Raw genomic sequence first — 15100 nt, forward strand, 5'->3', positions numbered from 1 at the left:
TAATCCAAATTTAAAATTTTAAGATGTTCTAACTTGAAAGAGAATGTTGAATCCTCCATTTCATTTTATATATATCTAATTTAATTAACTGAGACTTTCTCACATATTTTACTTCTACTACCTCACATATTTTACTTCTACTACCCGTTAAGCCTTTCAATTTCTCGAATTCAACATGATACAAATACTTCATCTAAAGAATAATTGTATTTTAAACAACTTCCATAAAAACAAACAAGACATAATTTTCTTTTCAAATTTATCCCTCTAAAAAGAATGGAATCAAAATCAACTAAAAAGGTTAAAAGGAATAAAAAGTAAAAAATAAAAAATATCAAAAAATTAGTGTTCATTATTATTTTTAAAAAAAAAAATTAACACTATACTGAAACGAACTTATAAAAAAAAAAAAAACATTATAAATTACTAATCTTCAAAACTTGAATCCCATTTTATCAAATTAAAAATCATGGAAATAATATAAAAATTGTCCGGTTGCTTGTAAGATCAAGAGTGGACTTAATTCCCAAAAAAAAAAAAAAAAAAACAACAATTAGCATTCCAAAATGAAAATATTTATAGACCAAGCACATTTCAAACCCTTTTTCTTAATTGGATGATCACTTTTAACAATGATAGTCTAGTGACTTTACACAAAAAATTTACAATCTTTCATTTCTCTTTCTTATTTATTTACATTCTTTTTCCCCTTCAAAATAGAAGCAATACCACAATCACATTGAATGACAATTTGCTGCAGTTCTAGTATGATATTACATTGCAATAATATAAATTTTACCCCGTGAAAGTATACTTCTTAGACCAAAGATAACTCACAATCGTAGCTGTTCCTGTAAAAAAAGGATCAATGGTAAGTAAAGAATCAGACATCTATCTTGGTATGAAGAACATAGTTGCTAGTAAGGTACTAAATCAAATCTTAATGCAGGATAGCACAGTAAAATCTATGTCCCCAGTAAAGCTGTAAATCTTACCACATATACTTGTTCCATTGCTTCCTCTTGAAACAGTTAAACAGCATATACCCTTATCACTTGATCGATCTTGGCACGACAGACGGGGCAACCCCACTTCTTTGCCTTAATCTCAGCCAGACAAGACATGCACCCAGCCATATGGCCACATGGGATGCAAGCGCCCTCTGCTGGAGCATCCAAGCATACAACACACGAAGAAGCATCGGATTGATCTTTGTCTTCATGTGGTTTAGCAGCTACATTCTCGACGGGTTGTGAAGAAAGATCAACAGGGCTATCATCAATTGAAGGATAATGGATAGGACCGTTGTCCATTTCCTCATCTGTAATCGTAGGAGCTGAGGGGATGGGTGCGGGAACAGGGCTCTCGACCATTGTTTGGATGACGGAAGTCTGGCTATGCTGAATCTCATTGCTGGATGGACCAGCTTTTTCGAATTCACAGCTATCACCGTTTCCCTTTTGGGGAGTAGAAGTCACCATGATATTCGTTTGAGCGGTAAGTACCACGGGGTTGGTCTGACTTGTGGAGGCAACTGCTCCAGATCCTGTGTGCGTATTTAGGAGAGGCGGTCTTTCATGCGTAGCAGGCTGCATGGAGGCGCTGAGAGCCATAGCCAACTCCATGTCCTCTAAGGCAGGAGGGGCCGTTGCTGGAAGAACAGGGACTTGGGGATTGAAGGGAAATGCCGAGTGAGTGACCTGGATTAAAACCACTAATTAGAGATTCCAAAACCCGCATAGCACAATGCTTAGGATGCAATATGATTCATGACAGTAAAATTTCCAGAATGTTGAATCCCTGGTAAGGGATTTAAATGAACCTATCATAAGTAGTCTCTGGGAATTTTTATACGTTTGGAGAGTTGCTTGAGAGAAGATTGGGCTTTCACCTGTGGAATTCCTTTGCAAGCATTGCAAAACAACTGCAACTGTTGTTTTTCACTTTCTTGTACAGCTCCAAGTTTAACCCGTAGTTCTGCAATGAATGTTTAAATTACAGTCAGTAAAATTAAGTACTCCAGATTTTGACTGCCTAGTCGTGAAGCAAAATTATCAAGAATATAAAAATTGGTGCTCTCTCCTGGCTCCAACTATCCTTTGGTGGTCCAGCAGAACAAAAACACAATCCGGAAGCTGTAGAAAGTTTCTAAGCATGGCAGAACGTGTAAATTTCCAAGATGGATCAAATTTTCGGAAGATCAAATTATTCAAAGGCACGGTCCACCTTAATAATTTGCATTTGTATATTTGTGAACCCAAAATGCCTATAATAAGCTCAATATATTATCTAACATCAAGGATAAACTTAATGACTTAATCAGAAGACATAGGAATTGGAAGCACTGGGTGAGAAACTTAAAATTGTTACCAAGGAATGGAAGGAACAGAAGCGAATTTCTTTAATCCAAGGAGACAACAACTAATATGCACCTAGAGTTGTGGCCTTCCAGTACTGGTTTGGACAAATCTTTTATAGATATGACTGAAGCCAGAACTTCTCTAACGACCTTCAGAATTTCTTGGACGCTCCTCTAGCACCTTTCTATAATAGGGTTTTAGCTACTTCACAATTAATTGTACTTACGCCTAGCTCCTCGAGGTCCATGCCCCGGAAGTTGGGAGGCCATGATACCTCTCCTTCGCCTCCAGCGCCTTGGGACTATGCATGAAATAGGGGAAGCAATTATCTACCTAGATTGGCATTTAGAAAAATGAAGATTAACTTGATTATGGCCAAAGATAGAGAATTACTGTTGGAAACATCTGATATAATCACTATTGGATCAGACTGACTAAAATTGGGTTCCTCCAAATTGGCCTTCCACAGTGCAACAATTGTGCGGGGTTGAGCATCCTAGTCAAAGAAATGTCACAGAAGTTTAAGGAAAAAAAATAAGAAGAAAAGTGATAATTATATTAGTTTTAAGAAGCAAAACACAATGCTATAATTGGTATAAAAGACCTGCATTTTGATAAAATAGAAACACACACTGAATTTAATCTGGGCACAACTTCCTACCAGACTACAAAAGGATATACACTATATTCTTACATGAAAAATAGCTTTGGTTTGATAAAATGCATTTCACAATTTTAAAAACATAAAACAAAATAAAAACAAGATATAAAGGACATGAAGTAGATTCAACATATATCCAAAAGGTTCCAAACAAGGTTAGCACCCTCATTTTGAAATCCATGTTTGTTTTTAGTACTTATTTAGCCTAGCTGATGGATTTGTCAAAAAGATGGTTTTCAGAAAAGCTTCATTTTAGCCCAACTTCTGCTTTTTGGAGCAAGTTCAAAAATAAAGCTGACCAAACAATCAATGAAAGAATTCAAAGATAGTCACAAGATGACCAGAAAATAGCAAATAGGCAGATTGTTTTCACAAAAACAGTGCATCCCTAACTTTCCACAACATGACACATTAAAATTTTGCATACCTGTGCACTTGCATACATAGCAAGCTCCAACTTGAAGGGCTTCCTGAGATTTCGGGAACCACATGGTAAAACAACCACCCAACTGGAAAAGTTATTAGAACAAACATGTCAGGTCTTCCTGATAAATACAAAATTAATCATATTCTAAGCAAAACAATGTAAGATAAAGCAACCATTTGTCTGTGTTTTAAGTAGACATATAATAAAAAGGATGATAAACCAAGCAAGAGAGGCCTTAGTATACCATCTTGAATAATTGGGTCACTCCATTTTGTTATCATAAGCTAGCTTTTAGGGGCAAGGCTCGAGTATGAAGGAATGCATGTTTTTTGAGAAATCAATGTTACTGACAGACTTTGAAGCCAGAATGCAAGGATGCAAGAGAAGGAACACATCAAACCAAGACATTGCATAGGCATCATACAATAAAAGAACACTTAGGTATTGTACCCACACTTTTCTCGAAAGCAACTGTGGTGCAAGCAGATCAAGAAATCCTGGCCCATAAAGCTCCCTTAGCCAACCAGAGAATAAACAGATGTGGCTCTACAGAGGCATTAAACAGATAATTGAAGTAGTGCATTAGTATACAAAAAGCAAAAGACAATCGTAATATAGCACAAATTAACAGCCTAAACCATGAGATGCAAAAAGGTACCTCAATTGCCCGGACAACATTGCTGAACCCCTTGATTCTTGCAACATCCAGTGGAGTTTGACAGTCATCATTCATCACCAAAGCATTTGCTAAAATTCATATAAATATGAGTTGTCAAAAAATTGTTTTTCCCTAAATACTTACAGAAGAGGAAATATTTCAGCGTTGATATTTCATTTTCTGCAGAAGCACATTCAGTTCTTACTACACACCTCCATGTGAAAGAAGTAACTTGACAGTCTGATCAAGGCCTCTTTTTGCAGCATGATGTAAGGGAGTACCAGCATGGCGACCTAGAAGAATAGCAGAAAATTAAGGCAACTAAAAGTAATTTAAACTGAAGCTGCCAAAACTGGTTATTGAATATGACCTATGTGTTGGGAAAGGGGTTTTAGCAAGAAACCAACTTCAAAATATTATAAGTCCATATCATGCATTAGGGTCTATATCATCAGGCTGTTTGAAAGACCTTGAGATTATTAACTTTTACTTAATAGTTAATACAAAAGATTATTATTCTAAGTGACTGAATGACTGTAATTACAAACTTAATAATTAGCTATTAGTTGCTTAAGGATAAGTTGTAAACATAATGAACTAGCTTAGATCTTATGAGCTCTTATGAACCATGCTTATTTTTTAGCCATAAGTTGTGTTAAAATAGTAGAGCCATCAACCAACGAACCAGCTAAAAGAAAATGTGTCAAATTGCCATTCATTTCATGCTTTCTTAAAATCTACTATATTAGCAGGGGAGAATCAAAACCAGGGAAGAAATAAGCCACTCTTTATTTACATTATTCTTAAAATAGAATCTGATCATTTATATTGATATTTCATATTTCCATTACATACCCAACTTGATTTCACTTATCCAGATGTAATTTTTACTAATATTTGGTACTAGAGCATCCATCACCACGCTTCAAAGTTTATATAGTAACACAAGCCAGGATCAAAATGACTTCATATGTGGTTAAATGCAAAAGAGCTGGTGTATGCAATGAGGAAAATAAATGTGAAATCCTCATATTGTGTGACCATCCACAGGATTCATATTCTCCCCATTCTTTCTCTTTTGCAATCCTCGTATGAACTTTTTTTTTAATATGTACCCTCACATAAACATTACAGACAGACAAAGAAAATGATAAAAATTAGAAACCCCGTGAAAGATGCCAGAGCACATTACCTGGACGATAAGCATTCACATTCGCACCCAACTCGATCAATGTCTTTGCAACATTAATAAGCTGGGGATTCATGCAAGCCACTATCAGTGGAGTCTTTCCCTCACTATCCATCCACTGAAAACCAAAACTGCCATTAGTATCTACCCCAATTTTTCTAAATTGGCAACCAATATAAGCAAAGATGATCTTCTTTTTTTTTTTCTTTTTTCTTTTTTCTTTTATTTTTTCAGTAGAACCGAGAGGCATTTACTGATTTACACTAAGAGGCTCAAATAATTCTGCAAACATATACTCCGTAGTTATCATAAAAACATATAATTCCTAATAATCAATTTCAGAAAAAAAAAAAAAAAAAAAGAGGCTAATTTGAAGTTAAAATTACGAAGTTTTAATTAATCAATTTAACTAACGTCACTTTTTCTTCTAACAATTCAGTAAGTAAAACATCATTCTCTCTTCCCAAAATCATCAAATTCAGCAAGTAAAACATCATTCTCGCTACAGCAATTGACTCTCATCAAATTCAGTGCATACCTATTGAACCATTTCAGACAAAATCATCAAAACAACACAAGAAAAGCAAAACCAGACATACAGATACAAGTGTATATAATATACCTCAAGGCCAGCGCCATCGCTGCGAAGAGCTTTGATACCTTCGATATTACCATAATTCACTTGCTGATACAGAAGTTCGTCCTTTGATTGCTGTTGCCCCATCTTTTATCTCTCTTTTTTCTGAAAATGTTTAGGGAAGAAATCGACAAAAGAAGAAAGGGCCTCTGGCCGCTGGTTACAAGTAACCTGAACTGTGTGGAAAGATGAAGCGAACAAAAAGCTTTCGGGCTTTGTAGTGGTCGTTGAGAAAATTGTGGGGTCAGAGCTCTAAATACTGGGAAAGGGAACTATGGAAGACCTTGCCTTACCTTCGTGAAGAAGAAACACGTACTAGGCGACATTATCAAAGCCGCTAAGCTATTGACATTTTGGGTGTTTTTGACTGGATAATTTTTTACTTTATTATGAGATTTTGATACATATTATAATGTTTGCTTGCATATTTTGGTAAATTACTTAACACTTTTGTAACTCTCTCAAATGAAAATGAGACGTAAATCTACTACATTGTAATAGGGTCAGCAGTATTCAAAAATAATAATTATAAAATTTATTATAGTTGTTTTTGTCATACTTTTAAATAATGAAACAAAAATTGAGGAAGGAAAAAATTTTATTGTCAATGCATTAAATATGAAACTTTAACACACAAGTGGCCGTGTGGGTGTGTGTATATTTATATAATATACACTTTATATATTTACTTATTTTTATTTTAATTAATTATTTACTTATTAGTTTTTATTTCAATTCCTATTTACTACCAACTAAATAGTATCTTTCTATTTAAATCTATTACCATGACTAAGTATTTGATTCTCATTATCATTCGAATTTCAGTGTTTGAACCAAACATACTCTTTGTATTAATTTGACTGTACAAACATTTTTCTACAAGGAATTACAAGTGGTTGTTTATCTAACTTAAAATCATAGCTGGAGGCAGCAAGGTAGAGGTTTCAACTTTATCTCGCTACCTCAAACATCATTGGAGTTGGACTCCCCTACTTGGAGTTGATTTCCCGAGGTAGAAGTTGGGCTCTCCAAGTTGAAGCAAGGTGTAGGTTGGACTCTTTGTGCGCACACTAAAATGGGAAAATGACTAAAAGATCACTTGTGCGACTCGCAATTATAATATCTAGAAAGATAGTTGTGAGATTAGTAAAGTGAGGGAATGACTAATAAAAGGTTGCTCGTGCGACTTGCGATTATAGTATCTGCAAAGAAATTGATGTGAGACCATCACAAATCATAAATGTTAAAATGACGCACCTTAAGTGTTAAAATGGCGCACTTTTAGTGTCAAAAATGACGTACCTTAAGTGTTACAAAGACGCACCTTAAATGGTAAAATCACGCACCTTAAGTGTTACAAAGGCGCACTTTAAGTGGTAAAATCACGCACTTAAGTGTTAAAATGAGGTACCTTTAAATGTAGAACTTGTGTTCATTGTGTGATGTAGAATTGTAGATAGAGAAGTTTTTAAGTGCATTTCTGATTTTCTGTAAAAGAATTTTATTTTCTAAAATAAACATAAAACAGAATAGAAAATGTGTTTTTTTTTGGTGACTTGTCTTTTTTTTTTTTTTTTTAAAAAGATTAATGAGTCTCTTTAAAAGAAATAATTGTTGACAATAACAGCCAAACAAATATTAATTAATTACGATGTGATATTCAATACCCACAACTACATAATTGAATAAAAGATGCTTCAGATCGTAACAAACTTTACTCTATTTTCATTCTAATTATGATTCATTGAAAAAAAAAAAAAAAAAGTAAAACAAAATGGATTTTCCTACAGCTATCAATATCCCTATCACTTTTAAAAGTTGAATCTAGTGTCATGTCAACATATTTACAGTTCACTACTATCTTATCTACATTTGTACAATTTCAACTAACTCTCAAAATAATAATAATAATAATAATAATTTCAGCGTTCTGCCTTGCTGAGTAACACACACACACACATATATATATATAATTTTATTTTATTTTAGAAAAGCCAGCGGGCCCCGCCAAGCTCGCCAAGCCCACGAGCCCCGCATTTTTGCAGGCAAACATTTCTAGGCCCTAACCCGCCCCACTGCTGGATAACTTAGGGTTGGCCCGCGGACTTCGACCCACCTTGACACCCCTAAGAAAGAGGATCACTTAACACCCATATCAATTAGTAAAGTATTAAAAATAGTATAAAACTTATTGGCATACCTAATATAACTCAACTAAAATATTTTAGTAGCAGCACAAATTGCAAATTGACAATGTTCATTGTTTGATTTCTTAAAAACTACAAAAATGACTATAAATACAGTGATTCAACACAGAAATTCTTTTCCTGCAAACAAATGACAACAATCATCATATTATATAGCCTGCCTTACATTTCTCATCTTCTCTTGTACAACTAAGAGACTGCACTGCTTAAATATCAAAACTTTTCTCTCTCAATCCCTCTCCTCAACCAATGCATAATCATCTTTGCTTCTCTTTCTTATTCTTGAAAACGAAAATCCAGGCTGCTCTATTCCAATAGATGTCAGTATATTTAAGAAACAGATCGAAGTCGGTATCTATAAACCGTGCAGTCATATGGCTGTGCTATCCTAGCACCTTGCATCCCAACTTCTTGTAGCTAAGTTAAAAATCTAGTTCTATGATGAGTTCTAAATTAACTGGACAAAAAAAAAGAAGACGAGAAAAAGTTCTGTTTCTACCAAAAGTTAAGTTGTTTCTTTACTTTCCTCGGATGCTGGGGGAGTACTGGAGGATGATTCTGTGGTTGCGTTGTTTGTCCTAGACGGGAGGTACCTTTTCAGCAGCCTGTCTTTGTTTTCTTTCCACCATTCTTCTGCCTGCTGCTCTGCAAACCTTCGTTTACTGTAGAAACGTTTTAACTTTTAATCAGTTAACTGGAGTAACGTTCTAGCAGGTCGTTTGAAATTGATTTAGAAGTTACCTGAATCTAACTCGCTTGAAGATCTTGGTACCATTTGTAAGTTGAAGGAGCGTTACATAAACACCTGATTCGAATTGTTCAATAACTTCATTTTGTCCTTTAACTTTGGGTGAACCCGTGCTCCCTTCTACACTTGATTGATTTGCACCTCTCGTTTCCTGATTGGATGATTGATTGTTTTCCTGTGGAGTTCCATATACACTATTTGGAGTCTCCGAGAATCCTACAGCAGACTCACTAGTCGAAACAATTTTTTCCTCGGAGGCCTGAGCCTCAATGGTATTCAGAAACGATTCAACTTGATCTTGGATGGAGCTAATGGAAACTGTTTCAGCAATATCGGAGGGCAGCTTTTCTGTCACCTCTTTCAACTGATCAACAAAAGGAAAATTTAGTGGCACGCTTCTTGGTCGTTTGCGGGTCAGCACAAGACTTAAGAGAGATGATAGAGCCTATATTATTCGGGATAGTAATTGTAAGGTGGATACGAGAATTACTTGAGCACTGATGGATTTCACGGTTTCAATTGCAGCACTGCACTTGGTTAATCTCTCTGTTGCCAATGCAGCGGTTTCTTGGGCTTTTCTTTTCAATTTCTGGATTTCTGTATCCTTAAGATCACTTTTCTGCTTTACATTTTTTACCTGCAATAAGAAAACATAAATAGCACATAGCAACCAGTAAATAAGTAATGAAAAACAAGCTAATTCTTACAAATCATACCTGGAATTGAAGCTTATTAACTTCTTGGTTCAAAACCTCATTTGTCTTCTTAAAGCTGTCAGCCATGCCTCTCGAAAACACAGGAGGAGGAGGTAAGCGTGGAGGGGTTGGTCTTCTCGAGGAGTATGGTAAAGCGGGTCTCGAGTTGGATGGAGACGGCTGTGATGGTGTTTTTCTCCTAACAGGCTTCGAAGCATTCTGAAGAACACTGAATGAACTCGGGAAAGCAATGTCTTTCAGTTGCAAATGCGAAGGAACTTGAGAAGCTCTCACGATATTATAAGAGGCTAGTTTAGTTCCGGGATTTGTAGACCTGACCTCGAGGTATTTCACAGGCTCCACCTTGGTGGACAGAAGAATACTTGATCTCCTCACCTCGGGCCTATCTGATCTACAGCCATCTAATTGCCTGGAAGGGGTAGCCACTTTGGTGTAAGGCAAGGATTGCCCTTCAGCAGCCTTGTTTTTAAGCTTCAAATAACAACAGTCACAAACGCGGTGTGGTTTCCCTGGTGTTGGGGCCAACGCGGCTCTCAGCGCCTTTTTGGAACTGCAAGCATGGCAATGAACGAGGCCGCAGTTATAACAGTTATGCCTCTTTCGAGTAAAACCAAATGCTTGCCTGCAACCGGTGCAGATTGATTGATCTGCTCCAGAAACCTTATGAATGCAAATACTTGCTGTATAATTCGAGCCACAAGCAATGTTCTTCACATGCCTATCTTTCAAACCTTCAACGAATGTAGGAATGTTACGGTCTTCTGCATCCCCGTGGCCTAATCTTCCATTTGCACCTCTCCCCCACGTGAAAACTTCGCTTCTTGAAGTCAGGACAGCAACATGGAAATCCCCGGATGCTATATCCTCAGCGAATTCACCGACCAATTTATCTTGCACGACACCAGGTAATTTCCCATCGGCCTGTGGATTTCCCAGCTGACCATATGCATTACTTCCCATTGTGAAGACATGGCCGGATGTTGTGAGTGCAACGGTATTGTTATGTCCACACGCTATCTGGTGGATATTATAGTCTATAAGAGCAGAAACACAAGTCGGGACTAGATAAGCGTTCTTGTTTCCATGGCCTAATCGGTTCTTATCTCCATCGCCCCAGGTGAATAATTTTCTAGACGAGACATTTGAAGTTGAACCAGACGGGCTGCTGACTTCTACAATTGCTGCAGTGTGCCATACACCACATGCAACTTTTATAGTTTTGAGCCCATTCAATGACTGAACTTCCCTTGGAAATGGAACGGTTTGGCGATTGCCATGACCTAGGACCCCGAAAGTTCCATCACCGAAAGTAAATACTTTGCCGCTGATAGTAGACAAAGCTGAATGCCATGTGCCACAGGCGACGGATAGAACTTGAAGGCCTTCTAGTGCACCCGAAAGTCTCTTAGGTATCCAGTGGCTAACGTCATTTCCTCGGCCAAGAATTCCAGCATTATGAGCACCGTTACCCCAGGTATACAAATCGCCAGATTGAGACACAGCGCAAGTATGATGCTCACCGGATGCAACAAAATCAACACTAGTAACTGCCAGGAATTCAACTAGGCGAGGACGGCTAAAGTCCTTTTCAACTCCATGGCCAAGCCTGCCTCCCGATTCCTCTCCCCACGTAAAAACCTCGCCTTGCCTCGTGACAAGAGCAATATGTCGAACACCACACGCAATTTGGTGAACATCAAGGACCACATTAGACTCCAATGGTTTAGGTGAAAGCACATCCTGTTTTATTGGAATTGGATTGCCAGATGCATCTTTCGATGTGCCATCACACCAAACTTCCCCCCAAAGATAAACATCTCCTAAAGATTCTATGTCATCCACCCCAGAACCTCCACTTGAACAACTCGGAGTACTCGAAACACTAACACGGAAACCATCTCCTCTTACTTGCATACTTGGTCGTTCTGATCCCACATCTGAACTTGGAAAATTCAGGTTAGTTTCACGAGAAATGTCAATTGAGATCCGATCTCGATTAACGGTAGAAGTGCAGTCTAATGTTCCACCAAATGGGCGCCCACCATCATGGAACTGCAAATAAAGCATCAACAGGTTACATGTTTGAAAGATCTCATCCATAATTCAGTGGCATATAAAATCATATCATAATTTAGTACCCCCAACACATAAGCAAGCAACTGTAATGAAGTTCGTATTAGTTTTTGATGGGCAAGTTTTCTACTAGCAAGTTCAAATTCTCCTCAACCCACAAAGATGATCAATTATAGGTTTAAATAGTTTGAAATCTAGTGGCGGGACTGTGAACGTCTGGAATCCAAATGATGATTTGGGAAAGACAGGAGTTCGAACTAGTATTATCAAAACAATAATTGTTCATGACTTCATATTTAAAAGCAATGGTGAGAATTCTGTACATCTGAAATTTCACTATGAGTGCGTCTATTGCGAGTTTGGTGATTTGGAATTAAGGCTGTCAGTCCAGCAATCCAAACCTCTGCTTCCTCGTTGTCCTTGCAAATCTGCAAAATGGTAACAGTTTTATGCTTCCATCATGCTAAATTTTGTTGTAATCAATTTTTGGTTCAAAATATGAACTTTGAATATAAACTTACCAGATCAAGAGATCTGTCACCATTGTTGTATATAAGAGAAAAAGATAAGTAATCCTTTTCTGGACGAAGAAATCTTTTGAATACAGGCTGCATAAACATAGTCACAAACTAAAAGTTCAATATTCTATCTTGCAGATAGTTGGAAACATTCTAGATATCGTCAAACAGATAAAGCAAGCTAAAAGAAAATATAAGTATATAATCATCAATTCCCCCAAAAGAGATTTGATATGCTAACTCACTGTTCTCTGCCCAGGAATAATTTTTGAAACTTTAGTTAAATTTAGATTCCTCTCTGAACCACGAGAGTACCAGATCAGGGTCTTTTCATCCTGAAAATATCATCAAATAGGCAATCTTACAATAAAGAGTATAGATTCATGTATCACTAAGAATAACAAAATTTCATTTCATATTTTGATTTCAGCATATAAAACACTTCTATCTTCTGGAACTTAATTACACTTGAGATTATTGATTCATATATCATTGAGGAACATTGAAATTTTGCATTTTGACATTGGCATATGACAAGCTTCTATCTTTTGCAACTAATTTCATAAAGAATCATAAACTACACCTAGCCACATAATTATATCCTGGTCAACATTCTAATTATTAGTGAATTCAATAATGTTTGAAATAGTAGTTTGCATGTAATCAGCTAACAGCTATTTACCAAACATCTTTCTACAATCAGCTAATGCTATCAACTAATAAAACCGACTAACCCAATCAGCTAACAGCTATTTACCAAACACCCCCAATATGTATTTTATCAATGACTTTTGTTCTTGAGCTGAAAGTACTTCCTAAAAGTGGCAACAACTTTGTGATTTTGGAAATGAGATGAGCAGCTAACAAGGCAGTGAGATGAAATGCAAATATCAATGATCACATTGCTCCAAGAAGTTTTCTTGGAATATTATATTATTCCTATACTCAAACTCAAAACAGAACAATCATTACCGAAGAAAGTCTGAAAGTACACAACTTTGGCTTCCCCTTCCTACTATACTTTACCAGTTGAGTGCCTTTCTTCAAAGCAAGAAGTCCCTTCAGAGGAACATACCAAAAATTATCACATATATTAACCAACAATTCATAAAAATTAAAAAATGCAGTGCACTGTGATATGCATCAAACAAGCTCACAAAAGGCGAAATCTCGCCCCCGCCTCCATATCCTGGCTCGTCAGGATTTGTGGAGGTTATAATTCACAGTAACTCAGCGGTCCATTAGGCCAGAGTGTTCATCAAAGAAAGAATTCACCACACATTGAGTTTAACTCTCACAACTGCCGGGCTTAATACACCGGAACAAACTGCGCTACCCGTGCATGAAATTGAGGCAAATAAGTGTTTCTTATTCCACAGTTATGGGCTGGGGAGTGACAAACCTGGTCATTGCTGCCAATACTAACAGGATCTGCCATTCCATCTGAAACAATTATTGGTTAGCCACCACCGGAGAAGCCTATTTGACCCAACCATTCGCTTAGTCATCATAGATACAAATACAATCTTCCTCGGCCTACCATCAACTTCCCTGGACTACACTTCTTCTTCTTCTTCAGGAAAACTTCAGCTCCAATTTTCGACCCATAGGATCGCAAAGAGCATAATTGTGGTTTAAAGTTTTTCCTGATTCAGCTGATAATGACCCATTCTCTAAATCACCGAAAATGTGAAGAAATTTTGGAGATTTCGTGCGAATTCATGTTGGATTGGGCGTGATCGGAAATGGGTAATCGTGTGATTGGAACAGATCAGAAACGCATGCGCATGCAGATTGCAGAGAGAGAGAGAGAACAGAGGAGAGAGAAAGTGAGACATGAGTTTAGGAGAACGTTTGCAGCTCAATACAAAGGGGGCCGACTTTGGCGCGCTTATTTGGCCATCTTAATCACCTTGTAATTAATTACTCATTCCATTTCACTATTACAAACTAATTACTATTGAACCAAAATTACGAGCTCTTATTATATTTTCCTTCGCAAAAGTTTGTGTAACAACTTTTTCTTCCAATCCATATGATAATATAATACGTATACTGAAAAATATTAAAGAATAAAATGTTTGTTATTTATAAAGGAAAGAACAATATTTTGAGGAAAAATATAATGTTGGAATGATGTAATATTTAACATTATAATTTAAAAATATTATATTTTTTCTTAAAAATATTACATTTTCCCATTCTCATATTGATCTGACCTATCTCATGTATTGGATAAGGGATCCATGAAATAGTCTCACAAAAGAGTCACTTCATAAGTAAATATATAGTTTATATAGCATATGTCCTATTAGAAGTTAAACATGGAACATTATGATTATTAGACTAACAATCTAATTAATTTAGATGTGGTTGTTTTTTTTAATTGATGGGATGAGGAAATGAATCAAATGATTTCCTCTTTTGAAAGTTAATATAACATTAGAGCCCAAAAGAGAGAATATCATGAAAAATCATTAGAGGAAGAACTACAAAAGATGAAAAATCATAGAAAGTTGTCAAGGAAAGAACCAGGGAAAAGAATTATCTCCCCCTTATGACTTGAACACACAAATGACAATCTTTGAAACTTCTTTACCCAAGTTAGATTGTGAGGTGATGAGATGTATGATAAATGAGCACATGTTTTGATCCTCTACAACTCTACTAACTCAATGAAAATTGGGCTTTGTTGCAATACATAGTGATTTAGTTAACTTTATATTAATGTATAACATATACACATATAATTGCTGTTGCTCAATAGTTTCAGTATAGTATATGTAATCTGGTTGATTTAGTAGTTAGCCAAAAAGCCAGATATGGATTTTATTAAAATTAAAGCTTTTCAACTAGTAGAAAGCAGGCTTTGATTGCATGCCAGTGATAACAACAAAAGCAATATA

General features: G+C 36.3%; 2 protein-coding genes across 3 annotated transcripts; both read right to left on the reverse strand.

The window, feature by feature from the left end:
• Positions 1 to 590: 590 nt before the first annotated feature.
• Positions 591 to 6273, reverse strand: LOC116002495 (putative E3 ubiquitin-protein ligase XBAT35). Of its 2 annotated transcripts, XM_031242641.1 has the most exons (11): positions 5918 to 6273; positions 5299 to 5413; positions 4319 to 4399; positions 4107 to 4195; positions 3903 to 3994; positions 3449 to 3530; positions 2754 to 2856; positions 2587 to 2661; positions 1892 to 1977; positions 996 to 1700; positions 591 to 851 (listed from the first exon to the last, which is right to left on the reverse strand). In XM_031242641.1, exons 1-10 carry the CDS (start codon positions 6017 to 6019, stop codon positions 1032 to 1034), a joined length of 1494 nt encoding a protein of 497 aa, XP_031098501.1. In that variant the 5' UTR covers positions 6020 to 6273; the 3' UTR covers positions 591 to 851; positions 996 to 1031. The 2 variants fall into 2 exon arrangements, with proteins under 2 accessions (XP_031098501.1, XP_031098502.1); XM_031242642.1 differs by lacking the exon at positions 2587 to 2661 and having other exon boundaries at positions 5918 to 6272.
• A 2205-nt stretch (positions 6274 to 8478) lies between these two features.
• On the reverse strand, positions 8479 to 13923 carry LOC116002822 (PH, RCC1 and FYVE domains-containing protein 1). The gene is made up of 9 exons (XM_031242988.1): positions 13597 to 13923; positions 13167 to 13253; positions 12440 to 12529; positions 12198 to 12284; positions 12000 to 12104; positions 9604 to 11655; positions 9378 to 9524; positions 8881 to 9251; positions 8479 to 8801 (listed from the first exon to the last, which is right to left on the reverse strand). The coding sequence occupies exons 1-9, from the start codon at positions 13630 to 13632 to the stop codon at positions 8645 to 8647; spliced, it is 3132 nt and encodes a 1043-aa protein (XP_031098848.1). The 5' UTR covers positions 13633 to 13923; the 3' UTR covers positions 8479 to 8644.
• Between the last annotated feature and the right edge of the window lie 1177 nt (positions 13924 to 15100).

Source organism: Ipomoea triloba, chromosome 13 (assembly GCF_003576645.1).
Source record: "Ipomoea triloba cultivar NCNSP0323 chromosome 13, ASM357664v1".
NCBI classification, from domain to species: Eukaryota; Viridiplantae; Streptophyta; class Magnoliopsida; order Solanales; family Convolvulaceae; genus Ipomoea; species Ipomoea triloba.

What these genes read in the sequence shown, in the direction of transcription:
- LOC116002495 (XM_031242641.1), bottom strand. Translation starts at nt 6,019, where the DNA reads ATGGGGCAACAGCAATCAAAGGACGAACTTCTGTATCAGCAAGTGAAT. An exon ending in GTTACTTCTTTCACATGGAG is followed by an intron (nt 4,196 to 4,318) that starts GTGTGTAGTAAG and finishes TATGAATTTTAG; the next exon opens with CAAATGCTTTGGTGATGAAT. An exon ending in ATGTTGTCCGGGCAATTGAG is followed by an intron (nt 3,995 to 4,106) that starts GTACCTTTTTGC and finishes ATGCCTCTGTAG; the next exon opens with AGCCACATCTGTTTATTCTC.
- LOC116002822 (XM_031242988.1), bottom strand. Translation starts at nt 13,632, where the DNA reads ATGGCAGATCCTGTTAGTATTGGCAGCAATGACCAG. An exon ending in TTATTCCTGGGCAGAGAACA is followed by an intron (nt 12,285 to 12,439) that starts GTGAGTTAGCAT and finishes ATGTTTATGCAG; the next exon opens with CCTGTATTCAAAAGATTTCT. An exon ending in GTGACAGATCTCTTGATCTG is followed by an intron (nt 12,105 to 12,197) that starts GTAAGTTTATAT and finishes ACCATTTTGCAG; the next exon opens with ATTTGCAAGGACAACGAGGA.